The sequence below is a fragment of the Sipha flava genome, unplaced genomic scaffold (genome assembly GCF_003268045.1).
Source record: "Sipha flava isolate LNK unplaced genomic scaffold, YSA_version1 197_pilon_pilon, whole genome shotgun sequence".
In the NCBI taxonomy this organism is placed as follows: domain Eukaryota; kingdom Metazoa; phylum Arthropoda; class Insecta; order Hemiptera; family Aphididae; genus Sipha; species Sipha flava.
The window spans coordinates 63,048-88,363 of NW_020272774.1; the positions used below are offsets into that span (position 1 = coordinate 63,048).

At 28.4% G+C, this 25,316-nt stretch overlaps 1 protein-coding gene across 4 annotated transcripts in view; it reads right to left on the reverse strand.

Moving 5' to 3' along the window:
• Positions 1-9,054: 9,054 nt before the first annotated feature.
• Positions 9,055-25,316, reverse strand: part of LOC112681780 (ras-specific guanine nucleotide-releasing factor 2-like) — a 58,366-nt gene continuing 42,104 nt past the window's right edge. For 2 of the 4 annotated variants that reach the window (XM_025552095.1, XM_025552093.1), the window contains exons 8-26: positions 19,908-20,101; positions 17,271-17,617; positions 17,031-17,170; positions 16,755-16,972; positions 16,535-16,684; positions 16,263-16,468; positions 16,083-16,201; positions 15,911-16,003; positions 15,666-15,857; positions 15,346-15,589; positions 15,082-15,286; positions 14,858-15,012; positions 14,621-14,641; positions 13,552-13,744; positions 13,315-13,494; positions 12,104-12,201; positions 11,395-11,677; positions 10,503-10,700; positions 9,055-10,202 (exon numbers count right to left, since the gene is read on the reverse strand). In XM_025552095.1, the coding sequence (XP_025407880.1) occupies positions 9,993-10,202; positions 10,503-10,700; positions 11,395-11,677; positions 12,104-12,201; positions 13,315-13,494; positions 13,552-13,744; positions 14,621-14,641; positions 14,858-15,012; positions 15,082-15,286; positions 15,346-15,589; positions 15,666-15,857; positions 15,911-16,003; positions 16,083-16,201; positions 16,263-16,468; positions 16,535-16,684; positions 16,755-16,972; positions 17,031-17,170; positions 17,271-17,617; positions 19,908-20,101 (3,446 nt within the window). In that variant the 3' untranslated portion in view covers positions 9,055-9,992. The remainder of the gene's footprint in view (positions 10,203-10,502; positions 10,701-11,394; positions 11,678-12,103; positions 12,202-13,314; positions 13,495-13,551; positions 13,745-14,620; positions 14,642-14,857; positions 15,013-15,081; positions 15,287-15,345; positions 15,590-15,665; positions 15,858-15,910; positions 16,004-16,082; positions 16,202-16,262; positions 16,469-16,534; positions 16,685-16,754; positions 16,973-17,030; positions 17,171-17,270; positions 17,618-19,907; positions 20,102-25,316) is intronic. The other 2 variants (XM_025552094.1, XM_025552096.1) reach the window with 2 other exon arrangements.

The following is a 25,316-nucleotide window of genomic DNA, read 5'->3' on the forward strand; positions in this document are numbered from 1 at the left end:
GGTTTCTAGCGTAAAGTTGTTGAAGTTTACCTTCAGTGGTACCATTTTCATAACTATTGTTTTTTATTGAAAAAAATCAGGTTTTAGTTATAACATAATAAAAAAATAAAAATCATAATTAAAATTACCAGACATAATGACTCCTAAAATGGATCGCAGATCACTCCGTGCTTTATCAACATCAGGTATTCTAATTTTAACACTTTCGCTAATTTTGCCTTCACGAAGTCGATGTTCGGAGTTAGTCTTCATTTTTAAAGCTTGAACTTTTAAATTATGCAACGATTCTCTTTTTTTTTCAATTATAGTTTCCTGTCTTGATTGTATAATATCAGCTTGTTCTTCGTTAACATCAATATTTTCTTCAGAAGATGTATCAACAGATTTTTCAGTATTAATAAAGTTCAATGCAGTTTCTAAATCTTCATCAGTCTTCAGCTTATGTGTAATACTTTCTGGTAGAGAAGTAGATTTCAAGCCTATTTTTTCCCGGGTACCAAACATAGCCTCATAAGGAGAACACTTAATTCCGTATTGTAAACTTCTGTTTTTCATAAATTATATGAATTTAAGTCCCTCACTCCATTTATTAGTTTTATTATTTGTTAACCAGGTGGCCTGGTTAGCCCTTTCAACAGAGCTCTAACTTTATGAATGCCGTGGTTTGCCATGTACGATTTTCAGTTCTTCCCATATACTGCATAACTCTTCAATATAAGCATAATATTTGATAGTATTTGGATCAGTTACCGTTACAATTAATTTTTCAATATTACTTACATTCATTATATCATAGCGCTTCAATAATTTATAATCATTTGATTTCAATTTTGCTATTTTTAACCGTTTGACTTCTTCTAATACTTCGTTGTATTTCACTTCACTTAAAAATACATTATTCGAATTTTTTGTACTCAAAAGAAAATTAAAATTTTCATAACATTTTAAATCATTTTAAATTTTAAATATTAAAAAAAATAAAAGTATTAAGAAAATTCAAAATAATAATATGTGAAAAAAATACAGCCGATCCGTACAATGGTGTAATTTCAACTGATCTGAAATTTTAAATTATATCTCCGGTCTTCAATGTTGTCGGCAACCTCTCTGATAAAATTATCATGTGGTAATAAGCTATTAATGATTATCCTTATTATACTCGTATTATTACAGATATCTAAACCATATGGTATAGTATGTAGGTATAGTACTTCATTAAATTTAAATTACACTACAATACCCAATATATAAATTAAAACTCAACAGCATAATGTTTTTCATCATACAAAATACGAATGTTGAAATGTACTTTGCATTGTATTATTTGATTAAAAAATAATATCAATACAAAGCTAAAAATATTTAATAATATTTTGCTATCAATTATAAGTGGGAATTGCAAGGCTCCTACAAGCTCGAGGCCCTAGGCAAATGCCAGCACTGCCTACCCTTAACGACGGCCCTGACTAGGGCTATAGGTATCAATTTTATTGTAATTTCAAAAAGAAATTGGAGATAATTTTTATGTTAATGGAGACCATTGGAGTTCTAAAGAAAAATTATAAGACGAGAGATATTAAGTAAAATATTGTTAGTCGTTTTTGAGAAAGATTTTGTCAAAAATAGTTGTGAGAAGAGGAATTAAATAATTAATTAAAGATTTTAAATCGGATACAAATGAAGCGAGTTGTTGGGTGAGGTTATTGTGAGTGTTTATATCAGCATAATTATGTGAATAGTTTATTGGAATGTTTGATTACTGATCTTGACATAAAATGTATTTTATGTTAAGTTGAAGGGGTTTCATAAGAGAGTGATTGTTTGTGCATTAATAATATTATTTTTTTCATTGAGCCGGAATTTTTTATAACCTTAAATGTGATATTTGTATTATTTGATTAAAAAATAATATCAATACAAAACTAAAAATATATAATAATATTTTGCTATCAATTATAAGTGGGAATTGCAAGGCTCTTACAGGCGCGAGGCCCTAGGCCAAGCATATCAAACTCAAAGTATAAGGTCGGCCAAATATATTAATTAGTTTACTACGTGGGCCGCACACCAACATTTAACGAAAATAAGTATATTTTTTACATTTTTTCAATTTTATTCTTTACGGACACAACAGGTATAAATAGGTATAAATACATATAAAAAACTTTAAAAAAAAAATGAACATTCAAAAAAGTCATATTAATAATATATGAGATATGTATTATTTAAATTAAAAAAAGAAAACATTAATAATTCTTTTTGGACGATATTTGGCATCTCTTTTCCTCCACCAACTTCTCAATATCGGGAGAAATATTATTGGATGAAGCCACTTTTAATACTAAATTTAGATGTATGTCAGTTAATCTGGATCTAATGGGTGATTTATTGCTATTCAACAATGAGAATAGTTGCTCACATAAATAAGTACTACTAAACATAGACTTAATTTTACACGAAAATCTGCGAGTTTCTACGTACCTTACAGGCAAAAAATTGTAAAAATCCGGTACACCAACCTCATTGAATTTACGTTTTAAATTTGAATCATTTTGAATTTCAATGAGTTCCATTTGTATATGTGCTGGAACTTTTATTGCGTCTATTGAAAAAGGAGACGTGAACAATTCAAAATCGTTTTCTAAATATTTGAAATCTTGAAATCTATTTCCGAATTCAGTCTTCAAACATATAATTTGTTCTGAATATTTTTTGTAAAAAATTGGTTCATAATAACTTGTTTTATACGTCATACATGTTGGGAAATGCGTTAAATTTTCATTCTGTAACTGTGTTTCCCATAAATCTAATTTACATTTGAAAGCCTTAATATGGTCATTAATATTTTCATTAATATTTTGATATTTTCCTTGTAATTTTAAATTTAAATTTGACAAGTGTTTCGTTTTATCGACCATAAAGGATAGGTCTTGTAACCACATTGGATCCGACAAAGTGCTGACGTCTTGTTCTTTAGACTCTAAAAATATTTGTATTGCATCTTTTAACTTCCAGAATCTTTCTAATACAGTGGAGCATGATAATCAACGTAATTCTGAAAAGTATGGTAAACCTGAATACTCGCTTTCTAAATCGTTTAAAAAAATCGAAAATTGTCTTTAGTTTAAACCACGAGATCTTATAAAATTGACCATTTGTTTTACCGGTTTCATTACATGTGCCATATTAATAACTTTTGTGCATAACATCTCTTGATGTATAATACAATGTGTCCTATGAAATGTATGCTCAAAATTTTCATTCGCTTTTTTTCGTAACCTTTCAATGAAACCTTTATTTTTTCCTGTCATAGAAAGAGCTCCATCTGTAGCCACAGACAATAACTTTACCAAAGGTAAATCATATTTTTTTAAGAGTTCACAAACAGAAACGAATACATCCTCTCTTGTAGTAGTACCACACAATAGGTTTAATTTCCAATAACTCTTCATAAATATTTAATTCCGTATTGCAAGCTCTAAAGAACACAGCTAACTGAGCTGTGCCACCAATATCGGTACTTTCATCGCAAGCAATTGAAAAATACTCGAAACTAGGTATTTTTATTTTTATTTGATCACTCAAATTGCATGCTAGTTCAGTTATTCTTTCAGCAACCGTATTTCGTGTTAATGAAATGTTTCGAAAAGCTTTTAAATTCCCGGGACAAATGATTTCAGCCGTTTTAATCAAACACGTTTTTATAAAATCACCTTCGGTGAATAGTTTCGAATGTTTGGCAATTAACTCTGACAACACATAACTAACCTTTACTGCAGCTTCATTTTCTCGTGTTATTTTAGTGAACACTAATTGTTGGTGTTTATATCCTGATTTAAGTTCTTTCAGTTTTTCTTGTCTTAATAACCCTTCATAGTGGTCGTATTTTGACTTATGTTGTTCGTAATGTCGCTTAATATTGTACAACTTTAGAACACTAATAACACTTTTACAAATTAAACAAATTATTTTATTATTGATTTCACTACAAAAATATTGTAATTCCCAATGTTCATGAAATTGACGATGTTCATCGGTAATTTTACGTTTATAACTACCACTTGGTTTTGATACAGACATTTTTAAATTTATTAATTTGTAGTAAAATATACGCAACAAAATTTAAACTGGAACACACGCTGGTTGTCGAACGACTAGTTTCCAAAGGCACGCGTGTCGCGTACCGACAATATAAATTATTAATTTATATACCATAATCTATTTATATATATTTATTATTTATACATATGAAACCATCAATAACACTAATTGCTCGATTAGATTAAAGTTTATCAGAAGATAAAACATAATAATGTGTACCAAAATAAATACCATTCTTAAAGAATCTATGTTAGTTGAAACACATGATTAATATTTTATAATTTTTTTTTTTTATTCTTTTTTTATTTTGTCCATTAATATTATTAGCCGAGGGTCTCAAAAAAATAAGTCGCAGTCCGCATGCGGCCCGCGGGCCGCGTGTTTGACATGCCTGCCCTAGGCAAATGCCAGCACTGCCTACCCTTAACGACAGCCCTGACTAGGGCTATAGGTATCAATTTTATGGTAATTTCAAAAACAAAATTAGAACAAAACACACATTTACTCGGGCCCTCTAATTTTAATGATCAAATAATAGTAATTTTATCATAGGTGCAACATACAGTTATTCGCGTCTTTTATTGTACTCTCTATCCTGCCATGGTCTTTACCAATAATACAAATATGTAAAACAGATAATAATAGCTTTATAATGGGAAAACAATGATATTGTCGTCATATATAGTTCTACACTCTAAAATTTCTTGTTAAAAACTATTGTAATCATGCCAAATATGGTCTAAAAATACGATCTCAATATATAAAAATCAAAATGCTTAAAAATATAATATTTATATAGTGCCCCCCCAAAATATTGGGGTACTCTGGTGCTTTGTGTAAGCCACACCCAACACCTCCGCTTGTTGCTCCACTGATTGGCTGACTTCATTCTTTTTGTGTAGTTGTATCAATGTCTAAACCAATATTTAAATCTTCATTTTCAGATTCTAGTGTTGTTGTTGACAAGGAATTAAGGAATTAGTAACAACTAATTTTTTTTTTAATATTAAAGACATTAAACATTCTTTTAGCCATTATTGAATTAATTACAATTTATAATTTAAAATTAATTGATAAATTGAGATAAATACACGATTCACACGAATAATATAAAATTATATTGTTTATTTGTTTAGCATGTCACTTACGGGAAACCACGCGTAGGTATTAAAAACAAAAAAATAAAAATAAAGCGATCACCGTATACACTCTAAAAACGTAATCGATACTAATGCTGTGGCTGTCTGCAGCTTTCGTATTTATAACTATACAGGTATCGCAAACAAGTTCTAGAATATACGCGATTATCAATTATAAGATTTATCTTTGTTTATTGCAGAGAGTTTCTATTTTTCCAACGTTTCCACTACTTTTTCGATTTTTAGAGAAAAGTGTATTTTTTTAAAAAGAAATTTTCCAATTTTTCCTGAAATCCATTTTTTCCCCCAAAAACCATTTTTTTTCTGGAAATTTTAAATGAAAATCAATTTTCCCAATTTTTCTGAAAAAACCCTTTTTTTTTCGGAAATTTTGATCCCTAAGCTGAACTACCGTTTGGATTTTTCATAAAATACATTTACTTCAAACGAACTGAAAAATTGTATAATACTTATTAATTTTTAAAGTTGAACAATAAATCATAATAATGTAATTTACAATATTGCATTGGTTTAAATATAGCCAATTGGCCAATTTATGTAATTGAACTAGGTACACGTATTGAACCAATCGGAATAACCGGGACTTAGAATAGTAGATGACTACTGTTATCACTCGTGATCATCAGTTAATACAAGGTGAATGAGAAACACTTCGACATTTTTATAGAACATTGATTTTAATAACAACCGAAATATCTTATTGAACAATGACATAAACTCTTTGTCGTAATATTTATGAAGAAATTGATACAACAATTATATAATATAATTTAACAACAGATGTTATATACTAAGATTACTTAAAGAACAATAAATAAATAAATATAAGTGCATATAATTATATAAACTAAAAATAATATGAAAAACATGGTAGAGCTTTACAACAACTCAATATTATCACTCATCACGCATAATAAATATTTGAACATTATTAATATGCATCGATTTATTTTACGTAAAATCATCATTTGCACTTAGGTTTAATATAATCTTAATAGAATAAATTTTTGTAAAAAATCACAACACGAAAAAAAAATGTACGTTATATGTAAATACACTTTGGCACATGTTTAAAACTCGAATAACTGACAATTAAAAAAAGGCGGACAGATGTGAACGCTACACACTCGTCGAGTTATATAAAAAAAAAAAAAATAACAAATTCAGAAAAATAACGACTGCAAAAGTTAAGAAAAACTCGACTCATATATGATTATTAATTTCATAAGTTGATAAGAAATCGGAAATGAGCTCGAAACACATCAGCCGTGAATCCGCATTTTTTTAAGTATCTATTAGTTTCATGTTATTTAAGTTTATAATATTATTATCATTAGAATAATTATGAAATAATATATATATAATATGATACATTTTAAGTACTTAAAACAGAGATCAAACTCCACCGACGATATGTTAGTGTAAGAAAATTCGTTAAACATTTTTACTTGAACCATATTATAATATATAGGTAACATTGATTTATATAATATATATATATATATATATATATATATATATATATATATATATGTTCTTTAATACTATGTAATCTAATTAAGTACATATATTTGTATGTTATAGTATCTATAGGTGATTGTCATTTATGAGAAAAATAAATATTTATAATCTAATTTCATATATTTCTGGCGATTGAACTTGTTACTTAATAGTTATTATTATATATCTATAATACAGAAAATAAATATTTCGAAAAATGAATAAAAATTACTCCAACAAACTAATCAATTTACATCGAAAGATTGTTAAAATACAATACATATGTATATATATATATTTAAAATCAAATTTACATTTTATTATTTTGTTATGATTTATAATATAATGTCGAAAAAGTACATAGGAAAAAATATATCTTTTGAAAGATACTCGTATAACATAGACAAATTAACGTGTAAAATTGTAAATTTAACAAGAAAAATTTGGCAATCAAGAAAAGTTTTAAAACTGCATTTGTCTAAAATAAATAAAATAGCTATGTAAGTTTTTTCGTCACCTGAATAGACTTGAAAGCTGTGTCTTGAATGTCTATTATATTATAATAATACATATGCATATTAATTTCTTAGGCGGTATAAGTGTACTTATATATTTATTATTATTTTATTATATATATTATTGAAACTTCTGGGAAACCAATCAGATGTATTCATTGAAAGAATCAGAAAAAAATTAATAATATGTAATGTAAAGATTTTATTTTTTAAAAATTTTTTTACAAGTTAACTATTGTAAAAAGCAATAGTCAAAAACAAAAATTTATCAAACGAATGTTTACGTAAAAACGGGTATAAATATTGTGTTGACAATTAATGACTAATGCTTTAACAGAAGTTGAACCAATATTTTTTAACCTTTCCATTACGGTATTTGACACACATTTTATTGGATATTCGTTATAATAATATAAATCAAACATTTTTCTGAGCAACCTATACGCATAATGTTCTCTGTTGTGAAAATTATTAACAATATATTTTGACAGCAATATTTTAAAAACGATTAAACTTGCGTTTCTACCAGTTCGAGGACGTGAAAAATCAATTTTTGAATATTGTATTCAAAAGTCCTAATGATTTTCGGTGACCTAACCAAAGACGTCAAAATCAATATTACGAACCAAAATTAAATAATTATCACACGTACAAACTTGCCCGTCGAAAATTACCAATTTGTTTACCGAACGAATTGTAATGGTAAGAAATATATTCTTTATGAAACCATTGTACATAGTTTTTTTTTTCAGCTCGATTATATTGTCACACAACAACACTGAAACTATTTAATTGACATGTCTATAACGGTTATATTTGTATGGGAAATTTTAATACATTGTGAATAGTCTTTTACGCGTTTTATTATCAGTAAATAATATTGCTCTTAAAGGCACGAGCGGATAAGGATACCATGTATCGCATGTATCATATAATTACGTCGAAAGTAGTTGTACAGTACGCAAGTGAGATTTTGATCATCAATTAGGATACGACGTATCTATGACCTTAAAAAATTAAAAAAATTAAACAAATAAATTAGTAATGAATTAGAATAGATTAAAGACCACATGTGACGCAATACACGCAAAATAAACTTTATCAGTTGTGTGTAGTCCGATATTATTTGGAAGACAAAATTACAAAAAATTCGAATAAACGTTAAAACAAAATGTACACAAGTACAAACACAACATATACACATGCTCACACATCAAATTTTTATACATTATGAAGTAGAGACAATAATCTAACCTTTTACGATTGGATTAGAAGACATATTGACCACGCGCTTATTCAATAGACATTAAAATTTACAAATCAAAATATGTTTAACAGGGTTTTAAAAATATTTTCACAAGTATTATTTTATATTTTTAGATCAATAATTATTTCAATAATTATATTAATTTTAAAGATTAACTTTAGAGAGTGAGTATAGTAAAAATATTAAAAAAAAAAATTGTAAAATATAAAATGGCTTAGTTTCTCTGATCCTAACAATACAATCTATTTTATTTCATAATAATGTGATCCTAATTTTTAAAATGGAAATAATTTTCACGAACATTAATCTTATTGAATAAATTGTTTTTTGACTCCAGATAATGGATGAACGTTTAACCATTTCGTAAAACAGGTATCGAGAAAAAAAAGAAAGAAGAAAAAAAAATATTCTGAAAATGTTTTTGTTATCTGGCCAATATTTTAATGAAAATACTATACTTATCATATTATAGTAATAGTATGAATATTAAATAATGAATTTAAGATAATCTGTACGATATAATTTACATATCACTTGAAATTCAATCCATCTAAAATGTGGTACTTTCAACAACAAACTTTCAATTTGATTATTAAACAGTATGTAGTAACAATACTAACCACCATTTAATTTAATTTAGATCCTATTTAATTAATATTAGTTAAAAACATTTAAAAAATATTCGATAATAATGAGTTCTCTACGACATTAATGTCATCAGAAGATTCACGTAATGATTTGAATTCAAAATGATTTACAAACTTATGATTTTATACAACGGGTGCAGTACGTGACAACTGGTAGAATCCCAAAACGCCATTAATGCGATAAGGTCAAATTTCATGAAAAGTACAGTTGCACTATACAAGTGCGACATAAATATACTATAAAGCGGTTATCGAAAAAATAAAGCTAAGAGCAGTGGCACAGTAATAACAGCAAGATCAAGTAGAAATGTTTACAGGTACTTATCAGCACTAAAACAGCCCTCCTGGTAGAATATTGGTACGGACTTTGCCCGGAGGAGACTTAGTCGACCGAAGTACACTCTAGGATGATGTTGATGGCGAGAAAAGTTTGGTGGTAGTGGTGGCGGTGGTGATAAAACAATATTATATTACACGCCAACGGAGTGGAGTGGCCAGATGGTATAGGATATCTTGAGAAACGAAGAAGAGAATGGACCCTCTCATCATCGAATCCTTTGACAAGTCATCCGTCCGATCGGTCTAATACTCGTTACACTACGTAGTAATAATATAACAGTTAAATCTAACCCCACGCCGATGAGAACGATGACGTTTATGACAACGAAGACGACTAATGCGAACGATACGATGATCGCCTTCACCGACCACCACTACAATTACTATCTCCCATCACGGTTACATTTGCGTTGTATGTTCATTTAAAGCACGTTGTCTGATTCCTCTTGGTGCTGAACCGCCGTCATTGGCTTCCACTGTGATGCGGTGAATTCGACAACGTCGTGATACTCAGCCTGGACGGTCGTGGTTCAATCTCCAACGATCGGGTGTACAGCTCGTCTTCGTTCATCAAAAATGAAGTGTCCAATAAATAGCTTGCAACCCTGGGTTGGAAGTCAATTTTGTACGGTGTCTGCTGAAACCGACGTATCTCTTGCACCACGTGCGCAATCTAAACAACATGCGCAAAACAATAAAATTTAAGCTGTATCAACAACATTCACTACATCAAGATTAAAAGTGATCAGAAATCAGTTTTGACATAAAACGACACTGACTTTACTATCGGTATAATATTTATTCAAACCCAATGTTAGCAATGTGACCTTATAATTGAAATATTATCTAATTATTATTACATTAGTTATCAATGATTCTGAGAAATTATTTTTCAAAAATTTAAATCATTATCTCGAGTTGATAATATAATTACTATTTTATACATACAAATTATATACATATATATACTCACCATACGTAGTTTGGAAAAATTAAGCAAGCCATCATCTGCTAAACTGGGTGTTCCTTCCTCTAAAAACGATAAATCACTTAAATACATTCCTAAATATGGAATACATGGCGGATCACATCTGTGAAGAGCTTCGCGAAGGTTTCTGAACCTTCCATCTGATGAAACAATTATCTGAAGCTTCTGCACCGATTGTTTGGTCTGAAAATAAATGAATAGATATATAATATTTAATGAGTTAATAACCTATAAAATGTATAAATGAATTAGTATATAATGCTGTGTATAATTGCTGTATACCTTTCAGTAATTAATAACACCAATCTTATAAAAAAATATTTTTAATAATGTAACATGGTTGTTGGCAATACGATTGCCGATTACTTAGCTACCTTAAATCTTCCTCTAACTTTATTAGCCCTTCTTTGTCCCTAATTCCTTAGTCAGGCTTTACTCCACTTCTACAGCGTCATGGTTATAATTTTAGGTCTGCTTATTGAAACGACCTACCCACTAATTTCTGCTCCAGATATAAATTTATTATTCCTAATATTGTTAATAATATTTCATTCAAAAGCGTATTATTATCCAAATTTTATATTATACAATTAAACCGTTTACGTATAGAACTATAATATTTTACTCTCTCACGCCTACAAACTAAACTATATTATTTTCTTTTTTGTACATTTATAGAGAGTAAAGTATCCATGATTTATCACATAAACTTGGTGACTATCTAATACGTCTTAATTTAGTTTTTGTTTTTTTGTATTGTTAATTTTTTGATGTAATTTAACTGTTGAGTTAAATAGTAAAGAAAAGCTACTTCAAAAAATAAAATATAATAAAAAAAAATTAAAAAAATTCATGGTCGTTTTAATGAAAAACTTACGGCTTTTGAAACTTTTTCCCATGTTTTCTTCAATCTGAACACTGAGCTATTGGTGAACGCTGAACAGATTTGTAGAACTCCGTTAAAGTTATGCAAACATCTGGAAATGTCAGCTACTGCGGCCCACTTTTCTATTGTAATAACTCTAGCAGCTACATTATTCTTACGCATGATTTCTGATGCGACCAGTTGTGACAATTCGTTGAATCTTTTAGTCATTAAGATAATGTGGGGTGCTTTTATATTTTTATCATCTTTCATCCAAGCACGACCGAAAAATTCTCTGAATATATACATAATTAGTCATACAATAATACAAATAATAAAATTTAATATCACGTGAAAACTTTCGAATAAATGTTAACTTATATTAAATGCAAATAATTATAAATTGTATTTTCTAATCAATAATATAATAATTATATTTAGATTAATATGAATAATTTTAGTTTTCCATTCTTCCATTTAAAGCACCCCGCTATTTTCCTGTATTGATTTTTATTTATAATTATAAATTAACAATGTTTTAAATATGGATTTTTGATTTGGTTTAATAAAGAAAAAGATTCTTCGAATGCTAAAAGTTCAATGTCTATAAGACCGAATAGAGTTTTAGATATTAATAAATATGATACTACGTTCTAAGCTTCAATAAATATCTAGTTAATATAATATACTCGTATTTCTTTTATAGCATAATTATACTTACTGGCTTTGAATTCTGATAAATATTTGATGGTCTATATAAGTCATCTGTTCGGCAATTTCTAATGCAGATAGCGTATCAATATTTTCAGCACTAGGAATCTGTAAAAAATCACTTATTTTATTAAATTTATTAGCTTTTTATAAGTATTTAGTATAAGTTTTAGCCTAATAATAGGTTGTATCGGTAGACCAATTTATATAGGTTGACTTATAACATTTACACATGAACAAATTGATAGAGGATATGGGGGGGTTGTGATATGTCAATTGTTCTCCCTCTTAGGCTTCTTTTTTTTTTTTTTTATAAAAGATTCTTTTAATATTTTTAATGCAGGTCAGGCCCGTATATAGGGGGGGGCACGGGTAGGTACATGCCCGGGGGCATCAAGTCTCAGGGGTGGCAAAATATTTTAACAAAATTAATTTTAAAAATTATGTATCTAATGAAAAAAAATAAAACAATAAAAAAAATAAAATTGTATTTTTATTATATTATAATTTAATTTGTTAATTAAAAAAAGTATTAAACGATTTTCATTTATAAGTTATATTTTAATATTAAAGAATCTCGATTATGGACGAAATAATAAGTGTTATATTATTATTATTTATTTTTTTCGGGGGGGGGGGGGCATAAATTATATGCCTGGGGTTGCCAAATTTTTAAATACGGGCCTGATGCAGGTATACAGTTATATAGATATACATAATAATTATTTAAAAATATTAATTATTGGATAATATGTATATCTTTTTATAGGTACCTATGTTTTATGATTATAAATAATAGTAATAATATTCCTATTCACCCCTTTTTAAAACAAGCTTCAGATTCGCCCATACACTTATATGACATAGGCTCATATAAGATTAATTTAATTAAATATTTATTATAAAAGTATCATAGTCTGTAATATTATAGTACAGTGAGTTACTGCGTATTTATCTTCTGTTATTTCAGCTTTTTATACAAAATATTTCAATTAATGTAATAGAAAAATAAGACTTATTTTAACTTTATGTACATTACTACAAAAAATATTTTATCCTTTTTTTGTAAGTGTAAATTCAAAATATGCGATAAATAATTACGTAATGAATCGATATCATTATTGAATGAATATGAATCAACATTATTTATGTACTCATCTCATCCACATGGAGCTGTTATATTAATAAATGAAGTATACTTCTTATATATTATTAAAATACCTGAGATGGAATCAGTAATGAATTTAGGTCAACGTTGACCTTTTTTGTTTCGTCCATTGTGAGTAATCTAAGTAACTGACCAGCTATTTTATGTTCTGCTGGTAACAGATTAGGACTAAAAAGTATATCTTCCAAAAAGTCTATGGTCATATTCTTTAGTCGCGGTTCATTTTCAAAATCCTAAAAAAAATTTTTAATTTAATTTTCATTCACAAATATTATAGATCGAATTAGTACTTGTGGGTGTTTTGATATCCAATGTTTTAAAACATTTAAAACTCGCATTGTAGCCGCTGTAGACATAACAGATTCTTTTCTTTTTCGTTCCACAGAGCAGCATCTTTGATCGTGTAAAGGAGAAAGTTCTCGAGGATTACTCGAAGCTGATGTAGCAATGGCAAATGCTGCAGCTGCCGTAGACGTGCTGCTCCTTTGAATAAAAGAACAATGATATGTCATTGACACTGTTAATAAATAAACTATACTTGATCGTCCCAAAAGACTCATGTAGAATTTCTGAATAATACTGAATTGAATATTTTAATTTTAGACGGTGAAGAACTATTTTGAACCGATTATTATAAAAAATAAAATAAAAATAAAAATGAAATAATAGTATACTGATTGAAGTGTGCACTTGGCTTGATTACGAGGCAGAGGGAATATAATCAATTCAATATGATACTTGAATGTAAAACTATTAACACGTGCAGGGAAACATTCCCAGGATCATAGGTGTTCTCTATTTTGTCAACAAAAAACTCAAACTATTTATAATAAAATAACTAACACTTTTTTAAAGTTTAAATCTACCACTATTATTCTTGTGTTACTGGCTTTGTGTTAGCCGTTATACAACAGCAAAGGGTTAACAGTCATAGCTAATTAGCCCCGGTTCCTGTGGGAACATATGGGTTAGCTAAGTGTATTAGTGTACCAGAGCTTTTAATATTTACTACTAGGGTGTGTGGATCAAACGTTTCAGCTAACTGCTAGTCAGATTCCATGCAAATATTGCCTTTTTTTAATTATTCTAAAATACTGGAAGACCCTGTAATATAGTATTTGGTTCTTTTTGTGTTAAAACCAAATATTTTGTACAGTGTGGGAGAAACAAGTATTATAATTATAATAATATTTGTATTTTAAGTTGTTATAGAGTAGCAAAATACAAATATGTAGTCCGTAAGTGATATAGGTTCATGCAGAAATACGAAATTAAAAATAAAAACTTAATAAAAACCCCTTATCTATGCCGATTTTTATGTGTCAGACCTCTCACATTGTGCATACCCACAGCACTTACCAAAATTCCGGCCTTCCAGTTCTGAACACAAAAATAAAACAAAACACGTGTAAACATTTTTGAGAATCATTTTATAATGGTGGATTTGTATAATAATGTATTGAGCGCAGGACCTATATTTTATTATAAACTTGCTATAGTTCCTATGTGATGAATTGGTCCCACGCTTTTTAAGGTAACATAGAACCCATCACTCGGTGATAGGTTTGAATCATAAAGCATAAACTAAAGGTTCACCTTCTTTTAGATTGTCTCGATGACGTTATGACGACCCCTGCTCTACTAGACAGCGGTGGACTGTCATGTTGCATGCTAGTTCTTTGTGATATGCTTCCACTGTAACAGCCATCAGCATCGCCGGTACACGCAAATGATTTTCTTCTAGAGAAATACTGCACCAAATTCAAAGATTAATTGTACTATGTTAAAGATTGCCAATTATATTCGCGATTGAAAAATACCTGTGCAATGCTAGAGTTAGCCAGCGAAGCCGATCTCGATGACGACGCACTGTGTATATTACTCAACCACCCATTGTCGTCACTGGCACCGACGTCATCCTCACAAATCCCAAAACTCTTTTTTCTTATTACTGGAGTACTTTCATGATTGAACCAACTTCTTCTGCGTGGCTGAGGCGTATAAAAATGTTTTTCTGAGTGGAATCTATAAGGTTGTACAAAAAATATATACAATTTGATTTACATCTAGTGATATAATATTACTTTTCTACGAGTTCTTTCGCAGCATCTGATATTATTGACCCGATTTTAATCGCATGTCCATGGTGGATAGGAAAACCGTGTAGCTTTGAAGGAGATTGTGTTTTGCGTTCAGGCGAAGATGCTTTGGATGAAGTATTATTTTTACTGTCACTAGGATGTTTATCACTATTAGAATTTTCTGCTACTAAGGTTGAACTACTATTATTACTACATGGAGATGTCGCAACTACTGTGGGTTGATTATCTATCAAAAAAAAAAAAAAAAATAATAAAAAAGGACAGTTTAGAAAAAATTGCATTACGGCTTATAGTGTTCTAACCTCCAGTCAGAGTTTCATTGCTTGAAGACGAAGTTGCCTTAACCATTGTAGGAGGAGCTAAATGACAATTGTCACCAGTATCTTCAATTCTAATACTGACTTTTCGTCTCGGTGAGGATTGTTGACATAAACTTGTTGTTGAATTATACTCTTCGGTTACTTTTATTTTATTTTTTCTTTCCTCTTCTTCCACTATGAGTTATCATTAGAAATAATACATATATAAATTCGTATCTATAACTTACGTTTTCGAAAACTGTATTTTCGTCCAGATCTTTGACAATGTTGATAATCGACACTGGAACTTCTATCTCGGTCACTAATTTCTGATCCATAACCTGAAATTAATCATAAATAATATGTTAAACACGTAAGTACCCTAGAACGCTCCAGTGAGCGTTTTTTTAGAATGGATACCAGATACAGAACTGGCGGCACTAGTTCTTCGAGGTGACGAAACAACGCTGGATCTTCTCCGTTCTCTGTCTCCGGGGTTGAGATGGTGATTATCTTGTAATTCACTTCGATCTAATGATCTAAAGCATTAATAAAATATAAATACATTGCTATTTACAAAAATATTATTGATTTACATACGTATTATTGACAGGTTGGCCTATAGTTTCATATGCATCTACTTCATTATTATAGAACACCTTTTTTAAAGCTTCTAAAATAGTAACTCCATCCGTAAAAACTCTATATGTAAGAAGAAACGTGTTGAGAAAATCTATTGATAAAAATCTTAAATCGACCAATCTAGATATTAGTTTTTCTTTTGTCGCATGATGAATACGAGGAATCTAAAATTTCAGTATAAGTATTCATGAAATAGAATAGTTTAAACTTAATCAAAACATCAAATTTACCCTGCAAGAATTGTAGTATTTACTGAATTTTATGTCTTTGTCATCTTTAAAAAGTTTTGGATCATTGCGCATTGAATGCGGCATCGTTACAGAAGATGTATCCGACATAGAATTTCGAAGCATTGCGTCAAATCTCAAATTTTCAATACACTAAAATAAAAAAAGTTATGTCAAAACAAATGTTTATTCGTTACTTTATTAAATTTGCACATATAATTACTTGACTAATATCGCTGACCCATGCAGTTTTTTCTTGTAAAGAGGGTGCGTATAAATGAACCGTTAGGGCTGAAGATGATTTGCAGTCAACGCAAAGTTGAAAATCATAATTTTGTGGTTTTGGACTAGGACTTGGACTTGGACTAGAAAAATATTTTAAACCTTCGCAATCGCTGTTTTCAACATCGCTCGAATGACTGGTACCCGCTGAATCATCGGCTATGGAAAATAAGTTCTACTTGGTCATACACATTCGTTATAAAAAAAATGACCGCACCTTCATTATTGCCATCTTGAATTTCCATATCTCCCGGATTATTGTCGTCATCTTTATCATTAGGATCCTCAATAAGACGACAATCTGCCAAAGATATTTTTCCGACTTCAGGTGCTAAATGCAATTTCCCACTAGTAGTCCTACGTATCAAGTTATTTTTTTATTTTATTTGCTGATTTTAATATAAATATTTTATACTTTAAAATCACTAAAATAAATCTGAAAAACCAAAAACATTACCTGGTCGTAATTATCATATGATTGGTAAACAAGAAACATTGCCTGATCGCTTCCTTTTCAGATTTGAAATGGGGTATTCTGCTCTTTTTTCTAGCTATTGGCATTTGTACCAAGGTACCCTGTCTAACAAATATTTGATTGACATCTAGTAAAATATCACAGCCTTCGATGATCATTCGTTCAATGGAAAGGTTTTTCCGTAAATTCTCAGTTTCGCTGACTTCGTCATGGATTTGTCTGCTCAGGTCTTCTAGTTTTTGGCATGCTGTTTGTAAACTTTTTCTTTCGACATGATCATGTGGAGTATGAGCTAATATCTCATGGAGAGTTATGATGTACCTTGGTATCTGAAAACAATTGTTATCGAAAAACTCTCACTGAATCACTTGCAGATTTTTTTAATATTCTATATTGGTTTTATTGTTATTTATTCGATAAAAAAAATATATTCATGTAATGTTAATCTAATGAATCATTTCATCTTTATTATAGTTCCTTAAAAACACATATTTATTGTTTAAAAATTTAAATTATAAGATTCTATAAGATATAAGAATTAATAAATTAAATTGCAAATCATTACATTGAAAAAAATAAATATTTTTCTCAACTATTTTGAATGTAAAAATAAAAGAAGCTTAGAGTTTTTTAAAAATTATTTCATATTTAATAAACATTGTATATTGTACGTTGTGTTGTATTATTTTGCGTAATGTTATGTTAAATCTTGTATGTTATATATTATATAACATATTTAATTAATAAGATTTAAATACGTTTTTGTTAAATTTAAATTTATATTATTTAAATTAGATCATTACTATATATTATAATTTCTTTATAGTTTATATTTGCAAGCCTGAGCATTAATGAGTTAAAAAGTTAAAAGTTAAATTAATTTAACCTATTAACTTAACTTATTTCATTACTGAAAAATTAAATTAACTTATTAACTTAAATAATGTCCTTACAAATTAACTTGAAATTAACGTACTATTTTTCATTTATCCTAATTAAGTTAATTTTAATTTTTAAGACCAGAAAAATATTTTTGTAAAATACCGTATTCCATAACAATTTCATGGAATTTAGAAAAATATAAAAATAGAAATTTCAAAGAATTTTTAGATCAGACCATAATTTTTATCACGGTATTAACTATTAATAGAAGTTCCATCGGTCTCGGAAAAAGTACTCAACCATCTTAAGACTATTGATTAAAAGTAGTCATGCTACCCATGAATTATATTACCATTGTCATGAAAAGTGGCCGTCAATCTATTTTACAAAAATAGATACATAATATCATTGATTAAATGGTTCTAATAATAACTGTACTCTTTTATTATTAAAATTATTTCATAATATATAGAGTCTAATAATATTTTTCTGCATTTTCATTATCGTTAATGTTAAATAAGATCTGTTGTAAATTATTAATATATATATATATATCACTTATATCAGCGCTTAATTTAAATATTTTTATTTTATTTTTTTTGTTATTAACTTAACTTATTAATTAAACTTATTTAATAAATAATTTTAATTTAATCAATTAATTAATTTTAATAAAATATTATTTAATAACTTATTAATTTTAAAGTTAAGTTAACGATATTTTTTAACTTAATTGAACATGAACTCAATTTACTTATATTAACTGAGTTAAAAAATTTCATTAATTTGACCAGCCTAGTATATTTATATAAATACAATTATGAATTTTAGATAAACCTAATTTATAATTTATTGTAATTTATTTTACTCATACGTAAATATCTGGTATTATGTTAACATTGTTAGCTAATTTAATCAGCTTTATCCAGTCATTAGTTTCGTTTTGAAACTACCTCATGTATGTATATGTGTTTATTGTTTCTGAATGTATATATATTTAAATAATAGTCATGATTCTATATCATACAAATAAAAAAGTAATTGATTTTATTTTGCAAAAATTATAAAAATATAAATGTTTGTAACTCTTTTTGGTTTTTGCGTTTGCGTACCACAAACTGAACAAAAACAATACCATGTTATGTGAAAAGTTAATTTTCCAATAAATGGTAATATATCTAATAATAATCTTTATATGTGTAATATAATGTAATATAAATTAGCAAATAAATAAATATAAATCATTATTATATCACAAATATTTCTGAGATATTCCAATGAGACGGCCGTAAAATAAAATAAACTTATCATTTCAATGTGCTACATTTAAACATTTATTCTGATGGAAAATATTAAAGTTTTTTTTTGATGTTCATGCATCAAAAATATAACAATGCCGTACTTAATTTCTGTTTAAAAAGCCTTTTAATATTATGCATTTAATAGATTACAAAAATAATCGATGAATATGTTTTAAAATTTGTTTTTTATGAAAGTTAACATATCCGGTCAGGTGATATCGCCATAATATTGAATATAGAGTACTTCAACTAATTAACTATAGTTATGAATATAGTTCTTTAACTATTTTCAATAAATCATATTTAAATTTTATTTAAATAATTTCATTTAATTTAAATTTTAACTTACATTGAGGATTTTAAATTTAAAAATAATTAACATAGGGGATGCAACATTAACGTTTATTATATACTTCACTATTATTATGGATTTTACCTGATGCATCGGCACTATTAGGAAGTTTTCTAATGAACGTGCATGACAGGCTGGTTTATTTTCTAATCGCTCCAGAAGGTTAACAAACGCGGGATTTTGTTTACATTCAGTCAACACTTGTAGACTGTAATGATGATTTCTAACGTATTCTTGATAGATTGTCAACATAGGCAATAATATATCGAAAAGATCACCTGAAAAGGTAATGTAATTTTGTTATTAGTTAAAAATTATATTACATTATTTAATTTTTAATAAGACGTGTTTGTCTCATCATCTTTAGTATATAATGATTTATAGATGCCATGAACTTGACATTAATTTTACAGCGCATCAAGTTTAGGAAATTTTGACGGATCAATAAATTAAATGTAAAATATGTGCCGGGTGAAGCATGAGTCATAAAATTCGACAGTTTTTCGTATTAGAAATCAAGTATGAAACATTGTTATAGTGTTAGAAACCGTAGAAATAGAGTCGAAGAGAAAATAATGGAGAATATAGAAAGGTATATAGTGAATGAGTGGTAGAAAATAATAGCCAACGACTCGGGGAGAAAGAAAAGATTGCTATATTTATTTTACCCGAGTAAAGTTTTGTATGGAAAAGTTTCTAGTGATTACCAAAGTCTGAAGCGAATATCAAGGATGTTTGTTTCTATTGGCGACTGCCACTTGATGCCGAACGTTCTACAATATTCTCTCAATCTAAGAGAAAAAATGAATAATATAAACAATACAAAAATACTGAAAAATATTAAAAGTTTCCATTTATTTTTTGCAATGTATAATTTATATATGTTGCCATTGGCAGTTTTAAGTAATTTAAGAAGATCGAAATTACTGAAACGAAAAAAAAAAATTTTGTATCAGAAAAAACATAGAAATATCAAGCATTTAAAAACACAAGCTAAGAAAGTATTCGTAATTTATTATTGTTTATAAGATTTTTATCATATAGTGTAATATTGAAAGTTTTAACAAAAAAGTATTCGTATGTTATCAATACTTCAAATTATTATAAAACCATCAATACGAATACAAATAAGCTTTTAGACAGGATTGATACAATTTTTTTATGAAAAGTGAAGATACTCAGAAAAAATAAAATATAATAATAACAAATAAATGAAAATTAATAGTTTGTAGTAGCTTGTAGTTTACGTTCTAAAATCAAATGTTCCTATGATCTACAGATTGTTGTTTTGCATCAACGTTATATCCATATTATCTTGTTCTCATTATTTAAATTATTTTAAATTTTTATACAATAAGTGATTGTGATTCTCCAAACGAAGTAGATCAGATTGAAAAATTAGGAGTACCAATTTTACCATGGCCAAATTTTCAAAAATATTTTAAAGTATTAAGAGTTATTGAGGATATTTTTTTTATAAGAAGTTTAATAATTTAAGAAAACATTTTAGTGTAAGTACAATCTATCTTGTGTGTGCGTTAAATTAATTTTAAATAACACACAAATACACAATTTAGTATTTACTTACATTAAAAAATTTAATTATTTATTAAAACTTAAAGGTTATATAATTTAATTGTATTCAGACACAATATCCAAATCTATTAAAAACAATTGATCACAGTGATAATGCAGTGAGTATTAAGTGTTGGAGGTGCAATTATTCCAAAAAAATAGAACTAATGTTCAGGCCATGTTTGAATTTGCGCGCGTCTTATCAACCACTCGCTCTGCTCCGCTCCGACACGCAACGGTCCGAATATGAACGGAGCGTATGTTGACCGTGCGTAAAAGTTTTTGTGTGCTTTTTATGTGTTCCGTCAACGGACAGTGTCGTCGTAATTGTTGTTTTCTTTTCTCGGTTTTTTGACATATATGCCGTTGGTTTTGTTATTGTATTTTTTCGTTAAACGGTACGGGAACGTGCATACTCATTTGGCATCGGGCAACCACGGTAATTTTATTTTATTTGTCATTGTATTGGCATTATATTTATTATTTACAAAGTTGACCAAGGTATAGTAAATCAAAATTTAAATTTAGGCATAATTCGTGTATCTCCATTTATAACCAATGTAAATAAGTGCCAGATAAATGTTTGATTTACTTTATCTGTTTAAAAATAATAATTTAATAATACTGTAGGTTACCAGAAAGAATATCTAGATTATGTGATAATTTTTGATTAGTAAACTGCTATAATACGATTAAAATTTTAATAATTTTTACAGTGAAATTTTATTTTATTTTAAAATATCTCAAATAACGATATGATAATCAGTTAATGTAATTTTGAAGGTATGAAGGAAGTTTGATGAAAAATATAATTTAACTTTAGTTCTTTAACTAAACCCGAACCAATGTGTGTGCGTTATCCATGTATGTCTGGTCATTAAGTACTTTTATAAATTATAATTGTTTAAATATGAGTAACACTGAAAAAGTTGAGTTAATTTTAATTGATGGCGAATGTCAGCGTAATGCACGCCTAGCTGCTAAGAAATATATCGAACGATACCCAGAAAGATACCATCCACCTTATAATTATGTTGTACGACTTTTACAAGGATTAAATCAGGAAGGAAGATTTCCTGACAGATAAATCAACCAACAAAAGCGTTGAGTAAATATGTTTGATGACAATACAGAGTTACAATTACTAACATACATAAAGTGCTAATCCACATTCGTCAATTAGATATGTTGCTCGCGAAATTGGAGTTTCATATGGTGATGTCCAAAAAATTCTAAAAAAACATAAAATACATCCATATAAAGTCGATTTTGTTCAACATTTGCGTGTAGGAGATTCAATTCGTAGGTTAGAATTTATAGCCTGGTTCAATATTAAATTTCATAATAATACTTCGATTATCAATCATATTCTTTGGAATGGTGAATCAAAATTAACTAACAACAGCCTTATGAATAAACAAAATTATCGATACTGGTATGACACAAATTCTCACTGGTCACGTGAAACCAATTTTCAAACGGTCTGGGAATGTATGGTGCAGGTTAATTGGTGGAAAGCTAATAGTGCCGTTCTTTTATAATGGAACGCTTAGTGGTAGACGATATCTTAATTTTTTAATCGACGAGCTACCAAGACTGTTGGAAGATGTTTCATTAGAAAAACGAGAACGTATGTTTTTCAGCAAGATGGAGCACCAGATCACAATGCAGTTATTGTTACATGACAATGAAATAAAATATTTCCGGACCGCTGGATTGGTACTTATGGCGTCGTTCCTTGGCCTGCACGATCCCCAGATTTAACGCCATTGGATTTTTTTTTTTTCTGGGGATATTTGAAGGTTGTGGTTTATGCAGTTTATCCACCTGTTAATCTCCAGGACTTAAAAAACAAAATACAGACAGCTTGTGATATTTTAAGTGAGGACCAAATCAAGGCGGCAACTTCGACTGAATTTTTAAGGCAACTTGAATCATGTTTGGAACATTATAGTGAAAATTTTGAACAATTCATAAGAAAAATTTATTTAATACATTATATTTTGTATTTAATATAAATATTTTGTTACTATACATTTAATTAATACAGTTGACGAAATTCAAAAAAATATCGTAAACTAAAAATTATATTTATAATTATTTCACACTTATTTTATTATTTATAGTGGTTATATATGGTTATTCCATTAAACACGAATTATGCCTAAATTCAAATTTTGATTTACTATACTTTGGTCAATTTTGTAAATAGAAAAAAACTTATAACACAAAAAATTTTTTAAAAAAAATAATCTATCCAAATATGTAAAAAAAAAGTAGTGTTTCCATTTAAAAAAATGTAAGTTATATTGCGCATGCGCACATCATAAGTGTTAAAAATTTGAAAATCATGAATAAATTTGTATTTAAATGCCCTCTAGGTCTTCTAAAATATTTACTTCAATACAAGATCATCCACCTGAGATATTTAGTATTACCTTTAATCGTGATCACACTGTATATATATATATTAATAATATTAACTATTTACTATCTATATTGAGTCTTTTTCTTTTATTATTTATTCCTCTCTTGAAAACACTCTTTGTCATTGTAATACCGACGGTCTATACACCCGTAAATCACAAACACAGATCAGCATTTCGAGCAAATAATGTTTTTAAAATGTAACACTCAAATTGTTGTTTAATAAACCTAGAATATTATTGAATCATTTTTTTTTTATTTGAAAATTATTTCAAACAATCTACTATAAATAATATTTGGGTGGTATTTTAAATACTTTATTTAATAAGTATTCGAGTAATCACTCAAATACTTTTTAAAAGTATAAGAAGAAGTGTTGCCCTGGTGATGGCAATAACCATTCGAGGGGAATTCAACGTTACAACGCGTTGTGTTGAAAATTAATAAATAAATATAAGAAATATAAAAATACAAATTAAAGATTAAGTGGACTGTATAATGCAATAATAATAGTAATAATAGTAATAGTAATAAAAATAATGTATTAGATTGCCTAGTTGGCACAACAATTATAGGTAAATAAATTAATGTAATATTATGTGTAAATAATAAACTAAATAATATGGATTAAATGTAAATGATAAATTATTTGCCTATGGTGGCCTAATACAATGATATTAATAACTATAAATACAGGTTGGCCCTTCAGTGGCACAACTAGAATATAATAATAAAAATTGAAAAATATAATATAATTAGTAATAAGTATATATAATTTGCCTATGAACGGCAAGGCTCGTCGGCCCTTACACAAATGACACAAAACAAATATAGTCGACCAATACTCACATGCGACTGTGATTGATGGCGGATTTTATCCCAACGCGACCGCACCAGCACTGTGACTTTACAATTGCCTACGACGGCACACCGCAGTGTATGAAAGAAATAAGTCATAGCGACTGGTACGTGCGACCAGCAAAACACAGTCACTAACGAAAAAATTGCAATGTTACACAGCCCTGGACGATGACACAATGAATAAAAACACGTTATTCACAAAGCGACCGCTGGTAAAACTGAAAAACAACGAAATTAATCACTGGAAAATATCAGATTGCCTCAAACGATACTTTACCAAACGGTCGATTCACAAACGAAAATGACAATACTCAAAAACGTGGTTTAAACAAAATGGCTGCGGACGTATGAAAACTTGACAAAATGAAATTTGATGTGCACACCACGAAGACATAAAGACGAAAGCGAGACGGTGCCGACAACATTCACCACGAAAGCTCTGGCCGACGGACACCACAAAATGAAGATAAATGTCTCAGTGCCACCACACTAAACCAAAAAACACGAGAACTTATGAAACTTTGTGGTACTGAGAACATGACTTTAATGACTTTAACTTTTACTGAAAAACATAACCGACAAAAACTTGAAAACGTGCAATAACGAACATTTACGCGCGATGACAACAGC